This window comes from Cinclus cinclus, chromosome Z, assembly GCF_963662255.1.
Source record: "Cinclus cinclus chromosome Z, bCinCin1.1, whole genome shotgun sequence".
Taxonomy (NCBI): Eukaryota; Metazoa; Chordata; class Aves; order Passeriformes; family Cinclidae; genus Cinclus; species Cinclus cinclus.
Window position 1 is genome coordinate 44,298,982 of NC_085084.1, and position 16,065 is coordinate 44,315,046.

The 16,065-nt window shown below is 36.3% G+C and overlaps 1 protein-coding gene across 1 annotated transcript in view; it reads left to right on the forward strand.

The window, feature by feature from the left end:
* Nucleotides 1–7,680, forward strand: part of MFSD14B (major facilitator superfamily domain containing 14B) — a 29,568-nt gene extending 21,888 nt beyond the window's left edge. Inside the window, exons 9-12 of the mRNA XM_062512895.1 lie at nucleotides 2,187–2,299; nucleotides 3,196–3,293; nucleotides 4,911–5,068; nucleotides 6,566–7,680. Coding sequence (XP_062368879.1) covers nucleotides 2,187–2,299; nucleotides 3,196–3,293; nucleotides 4,911–5,068; nucleotides 6,566–6,769 — 573 coding nt within the window. The 3' untranslated portion in view covers nucleotides 6,770–7,680. The remainder of the gene's footprint in view (nucleotides 1–2,186; nucleotides 2,300–3,195; nucleotides 3,294–4,910; nucleotides 5,069–6,565) is intronic.
* The last annotated feature ends 8,385 nt before the right edge of the window (nucleotides 7,681–16,065 follow it).

The window sequence follows — 16,065 nt, forward strand, 5'->3', positions numbered from 1 at the left end:
TTCAGTTGACTTGTGCTATCAAACTTGCATGCAGGCAGTCTTTCCAGGGTTACTTAGGCTCAGCTAGGAGGCTGAGGAGCTGTGAAGCATTGGTATCTTCTTGTTATATTTCTTAATTGGCAGCAGTGAGCTGATTTTTCAACAAATCCTTTGTCTTTTGTAAATCAAAGAGTTTTTATGGTGTGATATGTTTTTTGGTATCTTTATGGATACAGTTTGTCTGCCTGTTTTGGAAACAAGAGGAGGAATGGCATACAGAGTATATTATAACCTTGCTGCCATTCTTAGCAGAATGAAGGTCCTACTGTTTTGATGTGAACAACACATTCATCAGTGTTTACCAGTTTTACTGGTGTCAGTTGTGGCCTTCATTAGCACTTCAAGTCATTCCTTTAGTCTTTGTGCTCTGGTTTGTTCTGAGGCTATTGTGTGCACTCACATTTACCAGTCATACTTTATATGCAGACCAGTATTTTTGCTAATAATCTCTTAAGAGGGCTTTCCTTCTGGTTGTAATTTTCAGTGTTAAAATGAGGAAAATATATTGATTTTTGAGCTCTTTGAAGAGTACAGCTTGCTGAAATAATCTTTGCTTCATAAGTATTGATTTTTGTTGGCATATTGGATATCTCCAGAATGAACTGAACACATGAAGGTAGAATTACTGTATTTTTTTCCTATGTATTATTTAAACTAAAAGTGAGGAACAAGAAAGCTAGGGTGAGCAGTTGTCCTTGGCTGGATGCCAAGTGCCCACCAAGTTGCTCCAGCACTTCTCAGCCAGACGGGAGAAAAATTAAGGTAAAAAACAATTCTTAGGTGGAGATTAGGCAGTTTACTAAAGCAAAAGCAAAAATTTAGGCATGAATTAACAAAGAGGGGTAAAAAAGGGTTTATTTTCTACTTCCCATCAGCTAGCAGTGGTGAGACACTTCCTGGGAAGAGGGGCTTCTGCACATGTAGCAGTTGCTCTGGAAGGCAAACATCATAAATAACAAATTCCCATTCCTCCTCCTTTCCTTAGCTTTTATATCTGAGCTGATACCATCTGGGATGAGTTATCCCTTTGGTCAGTTTGGGTCATCTGACCAAGTTTTGTCCCCCCCCCCAGCATCTTACCCATTCCTAGTGTACTGATGTTGTAGAAATGTTGAGAGACAGCACTGATGCTCTGCCAGCTGATGACTGCTCAGCAGTCCCCAAAGCACTGGTGTGTTTGAAGGTGTGTTAACAACACCTTCCCAGCTACCCACAGACCTCTGAGAGCTGCTGTGGGAAAATTAACTCCATCTCAGCCAGACTTAATACAATCAGGAAGAGAGATAAGACAAGAGAGGAAGTGTATTCTGCTATGCAGTCCTGGTTCCTTTTCTCTGTATTTTTCCTGAAGCATTGCTGAGTTTCTCCTGTTAAAGAAATATGTGTGGTCCATTAATTGGGTCAAGTTGTCCATGCTTTGCTTTATTTGGAAGTGTCTGCTTCTTGTGTCTTGTTGTATCTGAATTGGGATATCCTCCCCCCTCAGCAGTAACACTTCTAACAAATACAAGTACTGGTCTTTGGTTAGGGTTAGCTTCCGTGTGCAAATGAAAAGGCCCTATCAGTGGTGTAAAGAGTCAGTAGAAAATGTAATTAATGGTGCCTAGAAAATTTGGTGTATGTGATGAAGGTGACAAAGCAGCAGGTTTTACTTGTAAGTTTAAATGTAAATTTACAAATAATTCAGCTGACATGAAGAGTTTACTTTCTTCTGAGCTAAGAGTCTTTTTTTCTCTAGTATTTGTAGATACTGGTAAATTCAAGTCATGTCCAGCCTTCACTATCTTTGCTTGGTAACAGATTTTATTTTGTGGAGTGCTCTATTCTGTAATGAAATAGGTTTGTAGAGTTGACAATGAAAGCCTGTCTGCATTGGAAATAGACACTGTCATCTAGTGTATATAAAGAAGGCAATACATATGCTTTTCGATGCCTCAAAGTAGTAACTTTTAGGAGTTAATATTTGTACGTTAAATGTTGAAATCACTTACCTGTGTTTTGGGCTTCATACAGGAGAAGTGAGAGGACAAATGATATTAATTTCCTCATCATTTGTAAGGTCTTCTGAATTACTGTGCATAGGAGAAATTACTTTAGCAAGTCTGACTTTTTGAAACAAGTTTTGATTGAACCAATTTCTCTTGCAGACTGTGTTTCTCAGTATCTTGATGAGGTCTATAGGGAACAAAAACACAGTTCTCCTTGGCCTTGGCTTTCAGATCTTTCAGCTGGCTTGGTATGGTTTTGGATCTCAGTCTTGGTAAGCATATATTTTGGTATGTACACACTTGTAAAGGATTTGAAATTTTTTTTTTTCCCCAAGAAATTCCACTATTTAATTCTGTTGTCATGGGTATTTAAGTATTCTGTGAATTAAGCATTCCCACGTTCATTAAGCATTACACTTCCAAAATTTGGTCTCTATTTTGTATATGTAGAAACAATAGAATTTCCTGTACATACAGCCTTTTTGAAAAAGGCGTCATTGCAATATTTTGTTCCACTGAATTTTAAATCTATGAATGTTGTTAAAACTTTTTCTTAAACTCAAAAGTTAATAAGTAGCATGTTCTCTCCAGTAATTCCACTAGACCTATTTTATCCATTAGTATTGGACTTGTACTTGTTTCTGTTTTTCTAACATGTTCTCTTATTCCAACTATAATTTGTCTTAGAAACTATCTAGAGTTTCTTCTCTTGGAAAATCTGTCTTTAGGTAGAGACAATTAGAACCATAAGAGAGAATGACTTCTTTATGAAGTGTGTCCTACTGAGAGGGATGAGTGCTTGTTGTTTATCAGAGTACTTCCTAGTCAGTTGTAGAAGCTAGAAAATTGCATCCCTGGAACACTGTGGGATTTTATTCCTTTGTATGATGTTTGGAGAGGAAAGCCCATTTCACTCCCATTCCTCTCCTTTTCTCTGCTAGGATAGAATAAAATCAAATATGCTTCTGTTCCAGCAAGTTCAGAATAATTTATGAGAGGGGAGCAGGAAGATAACCAGATACTTTCCAGTCTTTAGGTATTTTAATAAGAATGTTTTGAAAGGGAATTAAGTATTAAATAAGGGTGCCCTCCTGATCCTCTTGGGAGTGTGGGGAGTAGTTACAAGGGCAGTCTCATTTTTAATGAATGAATTATGTATTCTACAAAGGATGATGTGGGCAGCGGGAGCTGTAGCAGCAATGTCAAGCATTACATTCCCAGCAATTAGTGCTCTGGTTTCACGAAATGCAGAGGCAGATCAACAAGGTGAGTATTGGATCAACTGCTGTTTATGCATCAGCCTGCTTTTTTGTCTAGAAGGCAGAAGTACCTAGTGCACTTTTCAAGTTATATTTGTAAGTTTTCACTTGGTACTACATGTGGAAGTCTGCCAGTCTATATGTAGACAGGAAGGAAATGCATAAATTTATCGTATTTGCATTGTAAACCACATAATCTCTGATTAGCTACTTTCTTTCTTTTTTTTCTGTAGAAGTACTATGAAGGCAACAAAAACTTCCTCTTTTTTTTTCTTCCTTTTATTATATGCGATATTCTCTAAGTAGACAGTGAAGATTAATGTAACAATACTACCTTTTTATTTGCACATTTTTCAATAATGAAATAGATGTAGGAAAGAAGCTTTATTTTTTGTAGAAAAGTTGGTCCTGTTTGATATAATAATTAAGATTTTCAAGAAATAGAAAAGGATGCCAAAGTAACCAGTTAATCTGAGAAAATGCAAAATGTATTGGTTTTGTTGTGAAAAACATCAGAAGTTACTCCTCCTTTAAAGTGAAATGGAAGTCATCACAAATTAAAACACTAATATAAAGAACTGAATTTAGTATTATCTTTAAAAAAATGCCGTACATATAAATTTTATGTGTCTGTTATCTTTAGTATTGTACAAGATGAGGTTAGGTAAATGCAGTTAATCTGAGAAGTACAAAGGAGATGCTGTTGAAAGATGCAAAATATAGTATTTTACATGGGTTTTTGTAATTATACCCTTCTCCCCAGTTTTTCTGAGACATTTTAAAGATTTTTAAAGACTTGTTTTCTATTTACATCAGGAAATTACTAGTTTGGTTAAGCTGACAGAAACCATTGAGCTTTGATTTTTACATAGAGGAAACTGGTGTTAATAGCTAAGACTTTCAAGACTGAGGTTTTGCCACCTAGTGGCCATTTTGCAAGTTACTGCCTTAAGAATGAAGATTATTAATATTGTAAAATAGCATTTTTAGACTCTTACTATGTGAAGTTAATATCATCAAAACACTTTTTGCGCTGTTGTCACGATCACTTAATGAAGTCAAAACAGAAATATACCTATCAAGCTTTTAAACAAATCCAGTGTAAAACTGCAGCAGTACTGTGAATTTACTGCTGTACACTTAATTTACTGCCCTGATTAAGTTACTTGGTATTTAAATCAATACTGGTCACAGTTTTTGTGTGTTTGCCCAGTCACAGATTTTAACATTTAGGTACATTATTCTAAATTTCACTTGACAATGAATTGAATGGGAACAACATTTAAACTCTGCTATCTTTGCTATCATCATTGTAGGCTTTGGATGAGAGAGTAAAAATTAAACCTGCACATAGATTTCTTTATCATAATAATGAAATATTATACAATAATAAAAATCCTAATTCTTCCAGTAATCTGCAGTATAGTGACAGAACTATGATAATGCAGAGGATTATTTTAATCCAACAGATTTGTCTTCAATGTATTTCTTACATCTTAGAATGTAGTAATTACAGTATGCTCTAGTTTGGAACAGTCATTAGAATACACTCAGAGCTTGTGGCTCTGAGCATTTCTTCCTTGCTTAAAAAAAAAAAAAAAAATTCTTTTTTTTCCCTCATTAGGTGTTGTCCAAGGAATAATAACTGGAGTAAGAGGACTGTGTAATGGCCTGGGACCAGCACTGTATGGCTTTATTTTCTTTCTCTTCCATGTGGAACTCAATGAATTGCTACCTGATAACACTTCTGAAAAAAAAATAAAGCAGAATCCCAGTGATAAGGTTAGTTCAAAATTTGGTGGGCAGCTTGCTGTGTAGAACTCATAGGGCCAGAAATCTGTCTTTTTGGTTGATTTAAAAATCTTCTTATCTTATTCTTAAACTGCTTTATTCTCACTTTTCAGTTTTATTAAATTATTCAGATAGCTCATAATTTAAATGTAATAGTAAATATTTAGAATTACAGTAGTAACAGCATTGCTTTCAGTATTGTAACAGTGTCAGGCAACGTCTTTTGATGTAAATTTACTGAAACTAAAGTTTGAGTGAGGTTGCATCATTATGATTATCCACAGGAAGCCCTTAACAGCAAGCAGTGGAGTTGTAGGCTGTGTTGGAAAGTAGTAATAACACTTGGCAATGCCATGACAAAGGGCAGCTTTAGAAAGATTTTTAGTCCTCTCAGTGAAACCACAATCATGCAATACTCAAAAGCTGCTCAGAATTAGCTGTTATAGTACAAATGAAGGTGTATTAATTCATGAAAGTTCATTTCTTCTTGAAGTGTTTGTGTGCGTAGCACCTCTGTTTTTCATATGTTAGTATACTTTACATGTGCAGACCATCACCTGAAAATTTAGGCCTTTGATTGCAACAAGAATTGAGGCAAGGGAAATACCCTGTAATTGTATACTTAGGTTCAGCTACTTTCCCACTTCATTTGAGAATGGCTTCCACATTTCATGTTAGAATAAATGTACACTGGATTGACAAGTTTCACCTTCTGTTTTATCTAGTTTTAGTTTACACAGATACAGAAAAGTTGTTAAAGATTTAAAAAAATAGCTGTATTGTTGACACTTCTTTTGTAGAGGTTTGTCATCAAACTTGGCTGATCTAAAATTTATCTTAAAACCTTTCTGGTGTTTGTTTTTAGCTGGGGCTATGAAATGTGGGTAAGTCTTGTTTTTGAGGTTTAAAATAAAGTGCTTAGAAGCAAGAGAGAGTAGCTCCAAATGCTAAGTTATAATACATGATTAATATGTCTCTGCAATGAGAATGGTCACACTGTTATTTTGCTCACCCATATATTTGTTTTTTGGGATGCTTGTTTATTTGGCTAACTTGATTCTAGAGTTATCTCACCCAAAGAAAAGTGAAGCTATGATTTATTGAGTATTTGTACTTCTGGATGGTGAAACCTTATTCTCTTAATGTTCAGAGCAGTCTTGTTGATTTAACAGGCATGTTGCCTAAAGCAAAAAAAAAGTTATAAAAAAGCATCAAGTCGACATCTGTTTTATTTGCTAGGTAATCATACTGTCAGTTGACAGTTTTATGTGTTTTCAGTTTTTAGATCAGTGTGGAGATCAGGTGAGGAATTTGTGGGGATTTTAGATGCAGAAGATTCACTTTACAGTGCACACATGAACCTGTTTGCAAAAACTTTATTGTCCCCATAAATATGTCTCTCATGATCTCGTGCCTTTGTGGTGTAGTTCATAATGCCGAAGTCATTGCTTGAAACATGAATTCTTTATTATGCTTGTTTTCCTGTAGAGATTGATCATTCCTGGTCCTCCCTTCCTGGTTGGAGCGTGCATTGTTCTTCTGGCTTTTCTAGTCGCCTTATTTATTCCTGAGAGCAGCAAAGCCAGCAGTACCAAAAAACACAGCAACAGCATCAGCAGTAGTCTGAGTAACAACCTAGACCAAAGTAATGAAGAGGATATTGAACCATTGCTGCAGGATAGCAGTGTATGAAGGCTAAATTCTGAAGGGCCTATGGAACAAATTCATGAACTGAATTGTGATCTGGAAGCTTGGTGGGAGGTACAGAGTGTCTTGCCTTTGAGAAGAAGGCAGCTATGACAGGAGGTCACTTGCTGTATGATACTTGAGGTTGGTGTCATGCTTGCAGGAGTGTTTTCTCAGAACAGCAGGTCACAAACTGGTGTGATTCTACCCAATATTGGACTGCAAATGCTGTTTCAAATTCTGATATTGGGTAGAAACCTAAATATAGAGACAGAATTTTTTTAAAGTTGAATGTTTAGTTCCTAAAATTGCAAGGTAATGCGAAATAAACAGGTTTGAACCAGAACAATTTCTGCCATCACTATAATAGGTTGTTTTGCATCTCTTATGCCTTCTTGTTGCATCTATGCCACTTGTAGTCTTCATGGTATGGGAGGCACTGATCTCTATGTAGTTTTGCTACCTGAAATATCAATGAAATTCTCAAATATTATTTATTAACAAGGAGTCCAATAGTTACCAGAAAGCGGTGTTGAAACTGAGATGGCAGAATTCTGAATGAGTGTGATCACATGTGAAAGCAGTTACCCATAAATGAAGGTCATACAGAAACCATAAAACGCACATTATGGAATAATCAGTTTTGTGCAGTTAAAGCAAGTCTAGATGGCACCCAAAAACCAGGTCCCGTTAATGTTTTGCTTATAGAAAATAAAATTTTAAAATGAGCCGTGTCAGAAATACAGATACTTTTGAGTGGGTGCCAGAGTACTTTACATCAAAATATAGATGTATGTACTGCATTTTGTCACTTTATCTGTCATATAACTAATTTTTCCTATTAATTCCTTTCACTGCTGCCTTAACTGCATCTTAGTGTTCAGTTATTAAACATATTCAGCCTTCATATCACTGTCTTACCTACTGAATATTGTGGATATATTAGTATCATTTTTTTCTAAAAGATGCTTCAAAAGAGTTATGAATTGTAACAAAAGTGCTGATTTTTAGAGATGTTTTATAAAGACAGAGATTTATATGTATTTTGCTGCAGTGTAAATGGACTATTAAACCCAACTTTGTTGAAGTACTCCTATGAATGTTTTATATGTATGCAATATATGTAGATATTTGTAAGGAGTTTTAATTTTTCCAGATGGGGTGCTGTGTAAATCATGTATTTATAAATGTAATGAGGGTACAGACAGTTATACAACAGTTACACCATTTTTTAAAAGGATTGTGTATTGACTGAACAAATTTTTAAAATATATATTTTGAAACTTGTTCCACATTGAGCACAGATAAGAAACCTTTTGTACTATGTAGGTTGGTTTTTAAGTTAATAAGCTTCCTAATGCATAATAAATATAAATATTAAGCTTTCGAGGTTTCATGAGTAAGTGTGTGTTCTTCCAGGTTCACTGTTGTGTCTTCACTGCTTCAGAACAGAAGTGGGTTTATCCTAGTGTTGGATGACAGTACCTATATTCCTGTTCTTTTGTGTTGTGTCTGTCTTCAAGAGTGGTGAAAAGCATGCTTTGCTTAGAAATTCTTTTGGTATCTGACATGGTATCCACTGTGGTAGAGAAGTGGAGAATGAAAGTACAAAAAAGACCGTGAGAATAATTTCTGATCTGAACAGTACTGCAGAATTAAGATGCTTTTTCTGAGCATGCTTAGGTGGCTGTTTTTCTTTTAATTTCTTGCAGTTCAAGCCTGGGTTTTTATGCTAGATAATCTTTTTTTGCTGCAGGCCAGACTGCAGTTGGGTAGGTTTTGTGTGAACCCAGTTTAGAATGTCTTAAACTTGATATATGGAATAAAATACAGTATGTTAATGTTGAAAGTAGCAGTTGTCAAATTTATTACTGCTTGTAGTATCCCAGCAATAGATCAGATTTTTGAAGCAGAATCACAGAATAGTTGGAAGGGACCTTTAAAGATCATGGAACAGGGATGTCTTTCAGTACCACCCTGTCCAACCTGACCTTGAACATTTCCAGGACTTGCGGGAATGGGGCATCCACTGCTTCTCTGGGCAACCTGTGATCCTGCCTCACCACCCTTATTGTAGACATTTTCTTCCCTATGTCCAGTCTAAACTCTATTATTTTAAAACTCTTACCCTTTGTCCTGTCACTACATGCCCTAGGGAAATGCTACCTCCTTTCCTACAAGCCTTTTTTAGATATTGAAGGGCTTCTTTTCTGCTGGCTGAACAACCTTGCCTCTCTCAGCATGTTTTTACAGGAGATGTGCTCCAGTCCTCCAATCATCTCCTGACTCCAACCCATCTATTGTTTCCTGTGCTTGGGAATCGAGAGCTGGATGCAAAAAGAAGTATTTTAAGCATGCACCATTACTCTATATAAATTATTCTATGTACTACTACTAATTAAGTACATGATAAAGATTTAAAAAGGGAAGTTATTGATTAGATAAACAATTTTCAAATATTTTAATGAGTAGTATAAAGTATTTTTCTGTTCCCAGTAGAAAATGAGTAAATGATGCTCAGAAATACCTGATGCTTCATTCAACACTGTGGTACAGAGATTCAAATATTTGGTTCTATGTTCAACTTATCTTGATTTTAAACTTTAATACGTATTTAATATCTGTCATTACTGAAAAAGATACCTCACAAAGATACTGATCCAAATGGAAAGTGTGTTGAAGGTTGTGCTTACTAAATCACAATGTTCGTATTTCAGCCCTGCCCACTACTTGTGCAAAGGTGTATTAACATTAAGGTTAATTCTCAACAAGTGATATTTCCATTTTCCCTAATGTCAGTTTCAGTTAGTGACCTAGTTTGAAAGACAGATGTTTGCTAAGGAAAGCAGAAGCCTCCCTTTGAACTGGAAAATGTGATCCTTCCTTCCTTCCTTCCGATTATGATGATTTTGCAATTAAGGGAGCTCTCAGGCAAAGATATGGGGGTAGGAATAACAGTTCTTTACTAGTGTACCTAACAAGACAAACAAGAACAACAACAGCTATGAAATTACCCACAAACAGAACAGTAACTCAGTCCCAGTGTTTTTTGGCTGCAGGCACCTTTTCCCTGAGCTGCAGTTCCCGGTGCTGGGGGCGGGCGGGTCCCGCAGAGCCACAGGAGGGCTGGGGGTGATGGCAGAGCTGTCCCAGGGGGAGAGAGAGATGGAGAGAGCCCTCTGCTCACGGTGTGGGTCCTGATGCTCAGCAGAGTGCTGGATGGTGGCAGGTTACAGCGAGAAGGCAGCAGGGCAGGGTCTGACAGCAGTGAGGATGGTTCCCAGTGCTGGGATGGCAGGGATGGGTCAGAGGCGGCGATCGTCCTCGTCCGAACTCCGCGGGAGAAATGGGGCGAGCCAGAGCCTGCCGTCTGCTCTTCTGGCTGTTTGGATATTGAGGGGTTTCCCTCTTCTTTCCCCTCCCCCTTGCCACCAGGGCCCTGTCAACAGGTGTCTTAGCATGACAGTGAGGAAAATTCCACAGAGGGAAAAGGGAAAGAACCAACCCCCAACAGTTAGTTTCCAAATTCAGTTAAATTTTTGTGTAGTTAACAAATGGATTTGAAAACTTCCCTCTGGAAGATTTTTTTGAATGGGTCAGAAAGTTACTTCCCAGTACAAGTGTACAGGCAGTAGAGGTTTTTGAGTGACACTTCTGCACTTCTTTTTGCAACAAAATTGCTAGATGACAGAAACATTTTCAAACTTCTGTTTTCAAAATGCTCCCTCCATATAATAACTTTATTTTAAACATAAAGTTTTCTTGCTCATTGTTATAGAACAACATTATCTTGAAGAGACACATTAAATGCTTTTATTTTTCAAAAATATTAGCAAAGTACAGGGAGGCCCTTTTCAACACAGAAAAGGGTCATGAGATGTAGAACAATTGCTTTTCTTTCTGTGAAAGAAAAATGTTAAGTTTGACATGGGGTAACCAGTGAACCCCCATAGTATAAAAGACTTTCATGTTAACTCCATAGCTAATTCCAAAGTATTGTAAGATTCTGATATTGAAAGGTCATGTTTTTTATAAAATTAACCACGTTGATACATTGATAACAATGTAGGACTTTGTGTGCTTTTGTCTCCAGTTTATTTGCTGCACTAGCTTGCCCATGACTGATCTAGTGAATAAATTTTACTCTAGCTGTAACCTTGTCCTTAGATCCCTTTTTTATTCTATTCAAAGCAGCCACTTCATCCTTTTTCTCAGAAAACAGAATTTTTAATAAAGAAAAAGTTTACTACCTTTCCCATTACATCTTTTTGTTAGGGACTGACAAAGAAGTTGCTCTCTATGTACTTTATCATGTAAAAAAATCTAGCAAGTACCATAAACTGAGACAGGTTAGGAATACTTGTAGTTTCAAATCTCCTACAATGCATAGCTTGTTCTAATATTTGTTTCCTCAAACCTTCAGCAATATTTTCTGTGAAATTTGTGAAATACTGGATTGAATATCATGGGACTTTAAAGATTGCGGAAAAAAACTTACAAAGGTACTTCATGCCCTGGATGGCTAGTCTGTAAATACCCTGTTAATCCTTCTGACTCAATACTATTGTTAGCTAATGCCTAAAGATATAGTATACACTCATAAAGAGATTATTTTTTAGCAGCAACTTGTAAATTTGTATTTCAAATACTTACCTTGATAGTTTCCAATTTGTTTGGCCAACTTTTTCCTCAAATCTGACTATGTTGCCAGTGATATTACCGTGCAAAGTGGTTGATGAAGGATTTGGACTAGGAGCAGAAGTATCACCTCTGTGACTTGTCTGTGCTTGTATCTTTTGTGCAACCCTCAATCTACAGGGCTTTTTCCCAGAATCTTTTTGAGAGACCAGGTTAGTTAAGTGGCAAATAGGTGATGTAGTCTACAGATCCACTAAACTGGGCACATGTAAATGTCAATATGTCAATACACTGAAAGTGAAAGAATGAGCAAGGGTGTCACTGTCAACTCCCTTCTGCCTTGTGAAGCACCACTCTTCCTCAAGGATACCTTGTGTGCTATCTACCTTAAGTGTGACCATCTGGCATACACACCAGATGAGTGTGCAGGGTCAAGATATGTATTAGTAAAGTTGTAATTCTTTCTTAATACTTTTAGGTGGTAAATAAAATACTTTTATTTTAGGTAAAAAATTAACAATAGCTAATACTTTCCTCCTTGTACCCCTGAGGTGCTTAACCTCCAGGGTAGGAGACCATTGCTCCAAAGCATGTTTTGCTGCAATGCAGGAAGAGTAAGAACATGCAGGAAGAGTAAGACACTGCCTCACTCCCTCAGGGTGGTAATGGGCATGCTTCTTTGGGCAGCTGCTGATCTCTGCATTGAGCTGTTTTGATCCACAGAAACAAAGTTCTAGTTGTTCCCATGCAATTTACCTTTCTTGTTTTTCTAAATTTCATTTTTTTCAAAAGAAATTAAACAAAGACTTCCCCACCACCAAGAAAAAAAAAACAAAAACCAAAAAAAAAGCAAAACCAAAACAAAAACAACAAAACAAACAAACAACAAAAAACCAAAACGAAACAAAAAAAAAAACAACCACCCAAACAAAAAACACCCAAAAAACCTGGGAAAGATATGATGAATAATACTACAAAGATCTGGAAAACTATACTTGGGAAACTTACTTCCTTTTCTTCTGTACTCAGACATTTTACTCTGCTGTGTGTATGCATTTATCATGAAAATATGATGCTACTGTATTTCGATTACAGTATACTAGAAGATCATAACAAAACCTGTGTTAAATAAGCCTATTACTTAGATTGTTTTAACAAACACGTTAAGCAATCTGTTACATATACTAGCATCAGTATGTCCCCTTAGAAGAAGAGAATTTGATTTAAAACGTCATTTAAAAATTCTGGTCATACTTTTCTGTTGTGGTCCAAAAGCTTTCACTTACAGGACCTTCCAAGCTCAGTTGGCTAAGCTGAGACACTCATGGTCAACCTGAAAAAGCTGGTGAACCAGCATGAGCAGATCAGCATAATAGCCTATTTTTTTTATGTGATTGAGGAAACTGAGTATGACTTCTAGTCCTCTGTTTAGTGGCATCTTGTCCCATGGGTTCCATCTCAGGAATTTGGTGGTGAGATTGATCTAAGAATAAAATATTGAATCTAGCATGTGTAAAGAACTAAATTAAATCAGTTATTTATTTCCTAGACAATTTCTCTTGAGCAAGTCTTACAGAAAAGAAGGTGCTTCTTGTCTTCTCCCATTGCCTAAAAGGAATACTCTTGCTCTGTTTTCTAAAAGAACACTTCTATAAGAGAATGAAGATGATGGGCAAGGTTCAGGGTATAGTCCCAGACCTAGCATTGCTACTCTGCTGCCCTTGCAGTCTGTTTTCTCTTGCTATAAAAGTGCCTTTTTGTATTGCATTTTCAGCAATAGCACCTTAAAGCAAATGTGTTAAAATTCTTCTTTAATTTGAAAGTAAATGCTGCATCACCAGCTGCATCTCTGAGAAGTACAGAGCTGCATGATTTAAGTGCAATCGACCACATTACGTGTTAGCAGTTTGGAAGTCAATATTTTTTTATAGTCCTTTCTTTCCGTTGACATGAAAAAATGGCCACTTCTGATTGCATACCCCAGTGAGAACTTTGGTTTATGGATTTCAGAAAATTGCTTGTATCGGAAGTGTCCCTTAACTGATGCCTGATGTATATCTTAATGCTTATGTGTCAATATAATTGCATAAGAAACCGATGGTAAAGAAAATGTGCTGCTGGCTCTGCTCATCTGAATGTAGGCAAAAAGCTACTCAGCAGGACCTTATTTAATGATGATGCAAGAAAAACTGGTGGTGAATAACAGGCAGGCAACATCATTATGACAAATTAGTTTTCTACACGTGGAAGGTGTTGATTTTGAAAACTTTGCAGTGGTTGTATTGTTTTGACCAGAAAATCTGTTTTATAGGAAGTATTTTTTCTAGAGGCATTTTTTTCCCCTTCTCCAGTTTTGAAGAGTATTTTTAAGCATATTTTATACTTTGGAGCAAAATACTGCAGTCTTTTCTGAAAGTCCTGATGAGTTATATTTTGTAAGAGAAAATAATATGTAGGGCTGTCTGCTTTATCATATGCAGATAACATTTTTGATAACTTGATGCCATTTCTCAGTGCAGTGATCCAAACATCCTCTGAAAAGCAGTGAAGGGGGAAAAAAACTCAAAACATGACAAAATTGTTCTAGTAAGAGACTAAAGTATAAAGCACTGAAGAAGAAAATTATACATGCAGGTCTAAGGATCCTTCAATGTTGCTTAAAGCCCAAAGCAGCTTTTTCTTGCTGTCTTCCTTCTTTATGCCTGCATAATAAACCAAATGTATTTTTCCATCATTGGTGTCATCTGTAACTGGCTTATAAATAGGTGAAACATCAACCTTGCCCAGCTACCTAGTCATAGTATGCTTTGTACTCATGCTTAAATGCATTGAGAGTGTTAATTCAGTGCAGCTGGTGGTTTCTGAAAGTTTGAAATGTATTTCAGTAGAATAGTAACATATTTTAAATACAATATTTAAAGATACATTCAAAAGGTGTGCATTATATAATTTTAAACAGTGAAAGAAAAACAAAAATGAAAAGGAAGATTGAGAAATGCCACCTAAAGCTAATTGCATTCTGCGTATCCTTGTCAGGTGCACATTTTGGCCTCAGAGAGATGTTGCAGACCTCTGTACAGTCCTTAGAGGAAAAAGCTGTTTGCAGAGCTGATAATTTGTGACTTTAACGGAGTGGTTAAGGATTTAATCTTCTTGGACAATAGATTTCCATTTTTCTTCATGAAGCAAGCTTTCCCTACCAATGAGTTAGCTTTCATTTTTCAGACATGAAGGTGTGCTTGGGAAAGCAGCTTGGGAAATACAGAGCACTAGAAACTCTTAATGATCCTGGAACTGAGTAATCTAATTCAGAATTTTATTATTATTATTATTTATAGTACAAATAACAAAAACCAGGAGATGTTGCAAGATCAAGACAAGAACGTAATATTTAGTGTTTCAGAATAATTCTGAAATTATCTGTCTGTGTATGAAATGCATCAACAGCATCAAAGCTGCCCTTCCTGAAGGTGACAGGAAATAAAAATGTGATAAAGGTCAGACTGTCAGGCAGCCTATTATGAGCAAAACACTTTCCTAGGATAGAGCCTCACCAAGAGTGGGCTGGTGCCACCTTGACATTACAGCGTCTGTCAAAACGAAAAAACAACTCATGACTCCAGGTAATAACTGAAGGTAGTAAAAACAACTCATTTGCCCTATTTCTTCCATCTCTAGGGGGAAAAATACATCAAGCTACCATGTAGCAATCATATTAAAAAGTTCTGCACAGTTGCCTCAAGTAGTTGGTTGAGGTCTTTTGCTTTATTATGAAATACACAAAAGTAAAAGCTTATCTCTTAAGTTTGTGGAAGGAACCCATGGTAAATATATTTGAATTTATTTGTTTTTTTTCTGTGTTGAATATTTGGGGAAAGAGCAATGAAAATGGAACAGTAAAGATTCCATGTGTACCTTTTGAGGTACATTTTTAAGATTTTCTTTTAAAATACTATGTTTATTTTTGCCTAATTGCAAAGACTCCAGACTCAACCTAAGAGTTTCAGCTTATGTTACTGTATTTCCAACATGATTTCCAACAGAAATACCAACCTACCTAGGGCAGAGTGCAAATAGGGCAATTATGTGTATTAAAAGTGCATTTGAAATATCATGGTATTACTGAAGAAAGAGAAGGAAAGAAGACAGCATGACTTTCTAACCAATTGAATTTTCAAACCTGATAGAAAACCTCATGGGCTGAACAAGGTTTGTCTGGGTAAAGGTACATGAAACAATAGCACTGGTTACAGAAAGTTTTGCTAATATCATTTTGATAAAATTTGTTTTCCTTGAAGACCTGGGTTTGAAATGAAATATTTTTGACACGACATTGATCAACAATTTTGGCAAAGGTTGTATCTGAAATATACCTAGATTTTTGAATTTGAACCTATGAATCAAGAGCTAGTAAGAAAATCTGCACAGGAAACTTGATCTCTGAAAACTGAGAAATGGCCTTCAAAGAGGAGAATTCAACCCCAACTCACATATCCATTTTCCTGATACTCCATGTGCCACAAACTTACAGAAAAGAGAGGAAATCTTACACCTTCAGATAACTTGTTCTTTAAAGATGGAAGGCTCCAACAGCCACAAGTCTCAGGTGTCTATTTTGCAAATGACTCCAGTAGGATACACTTTCTTACCTACAGTGCTGCAAA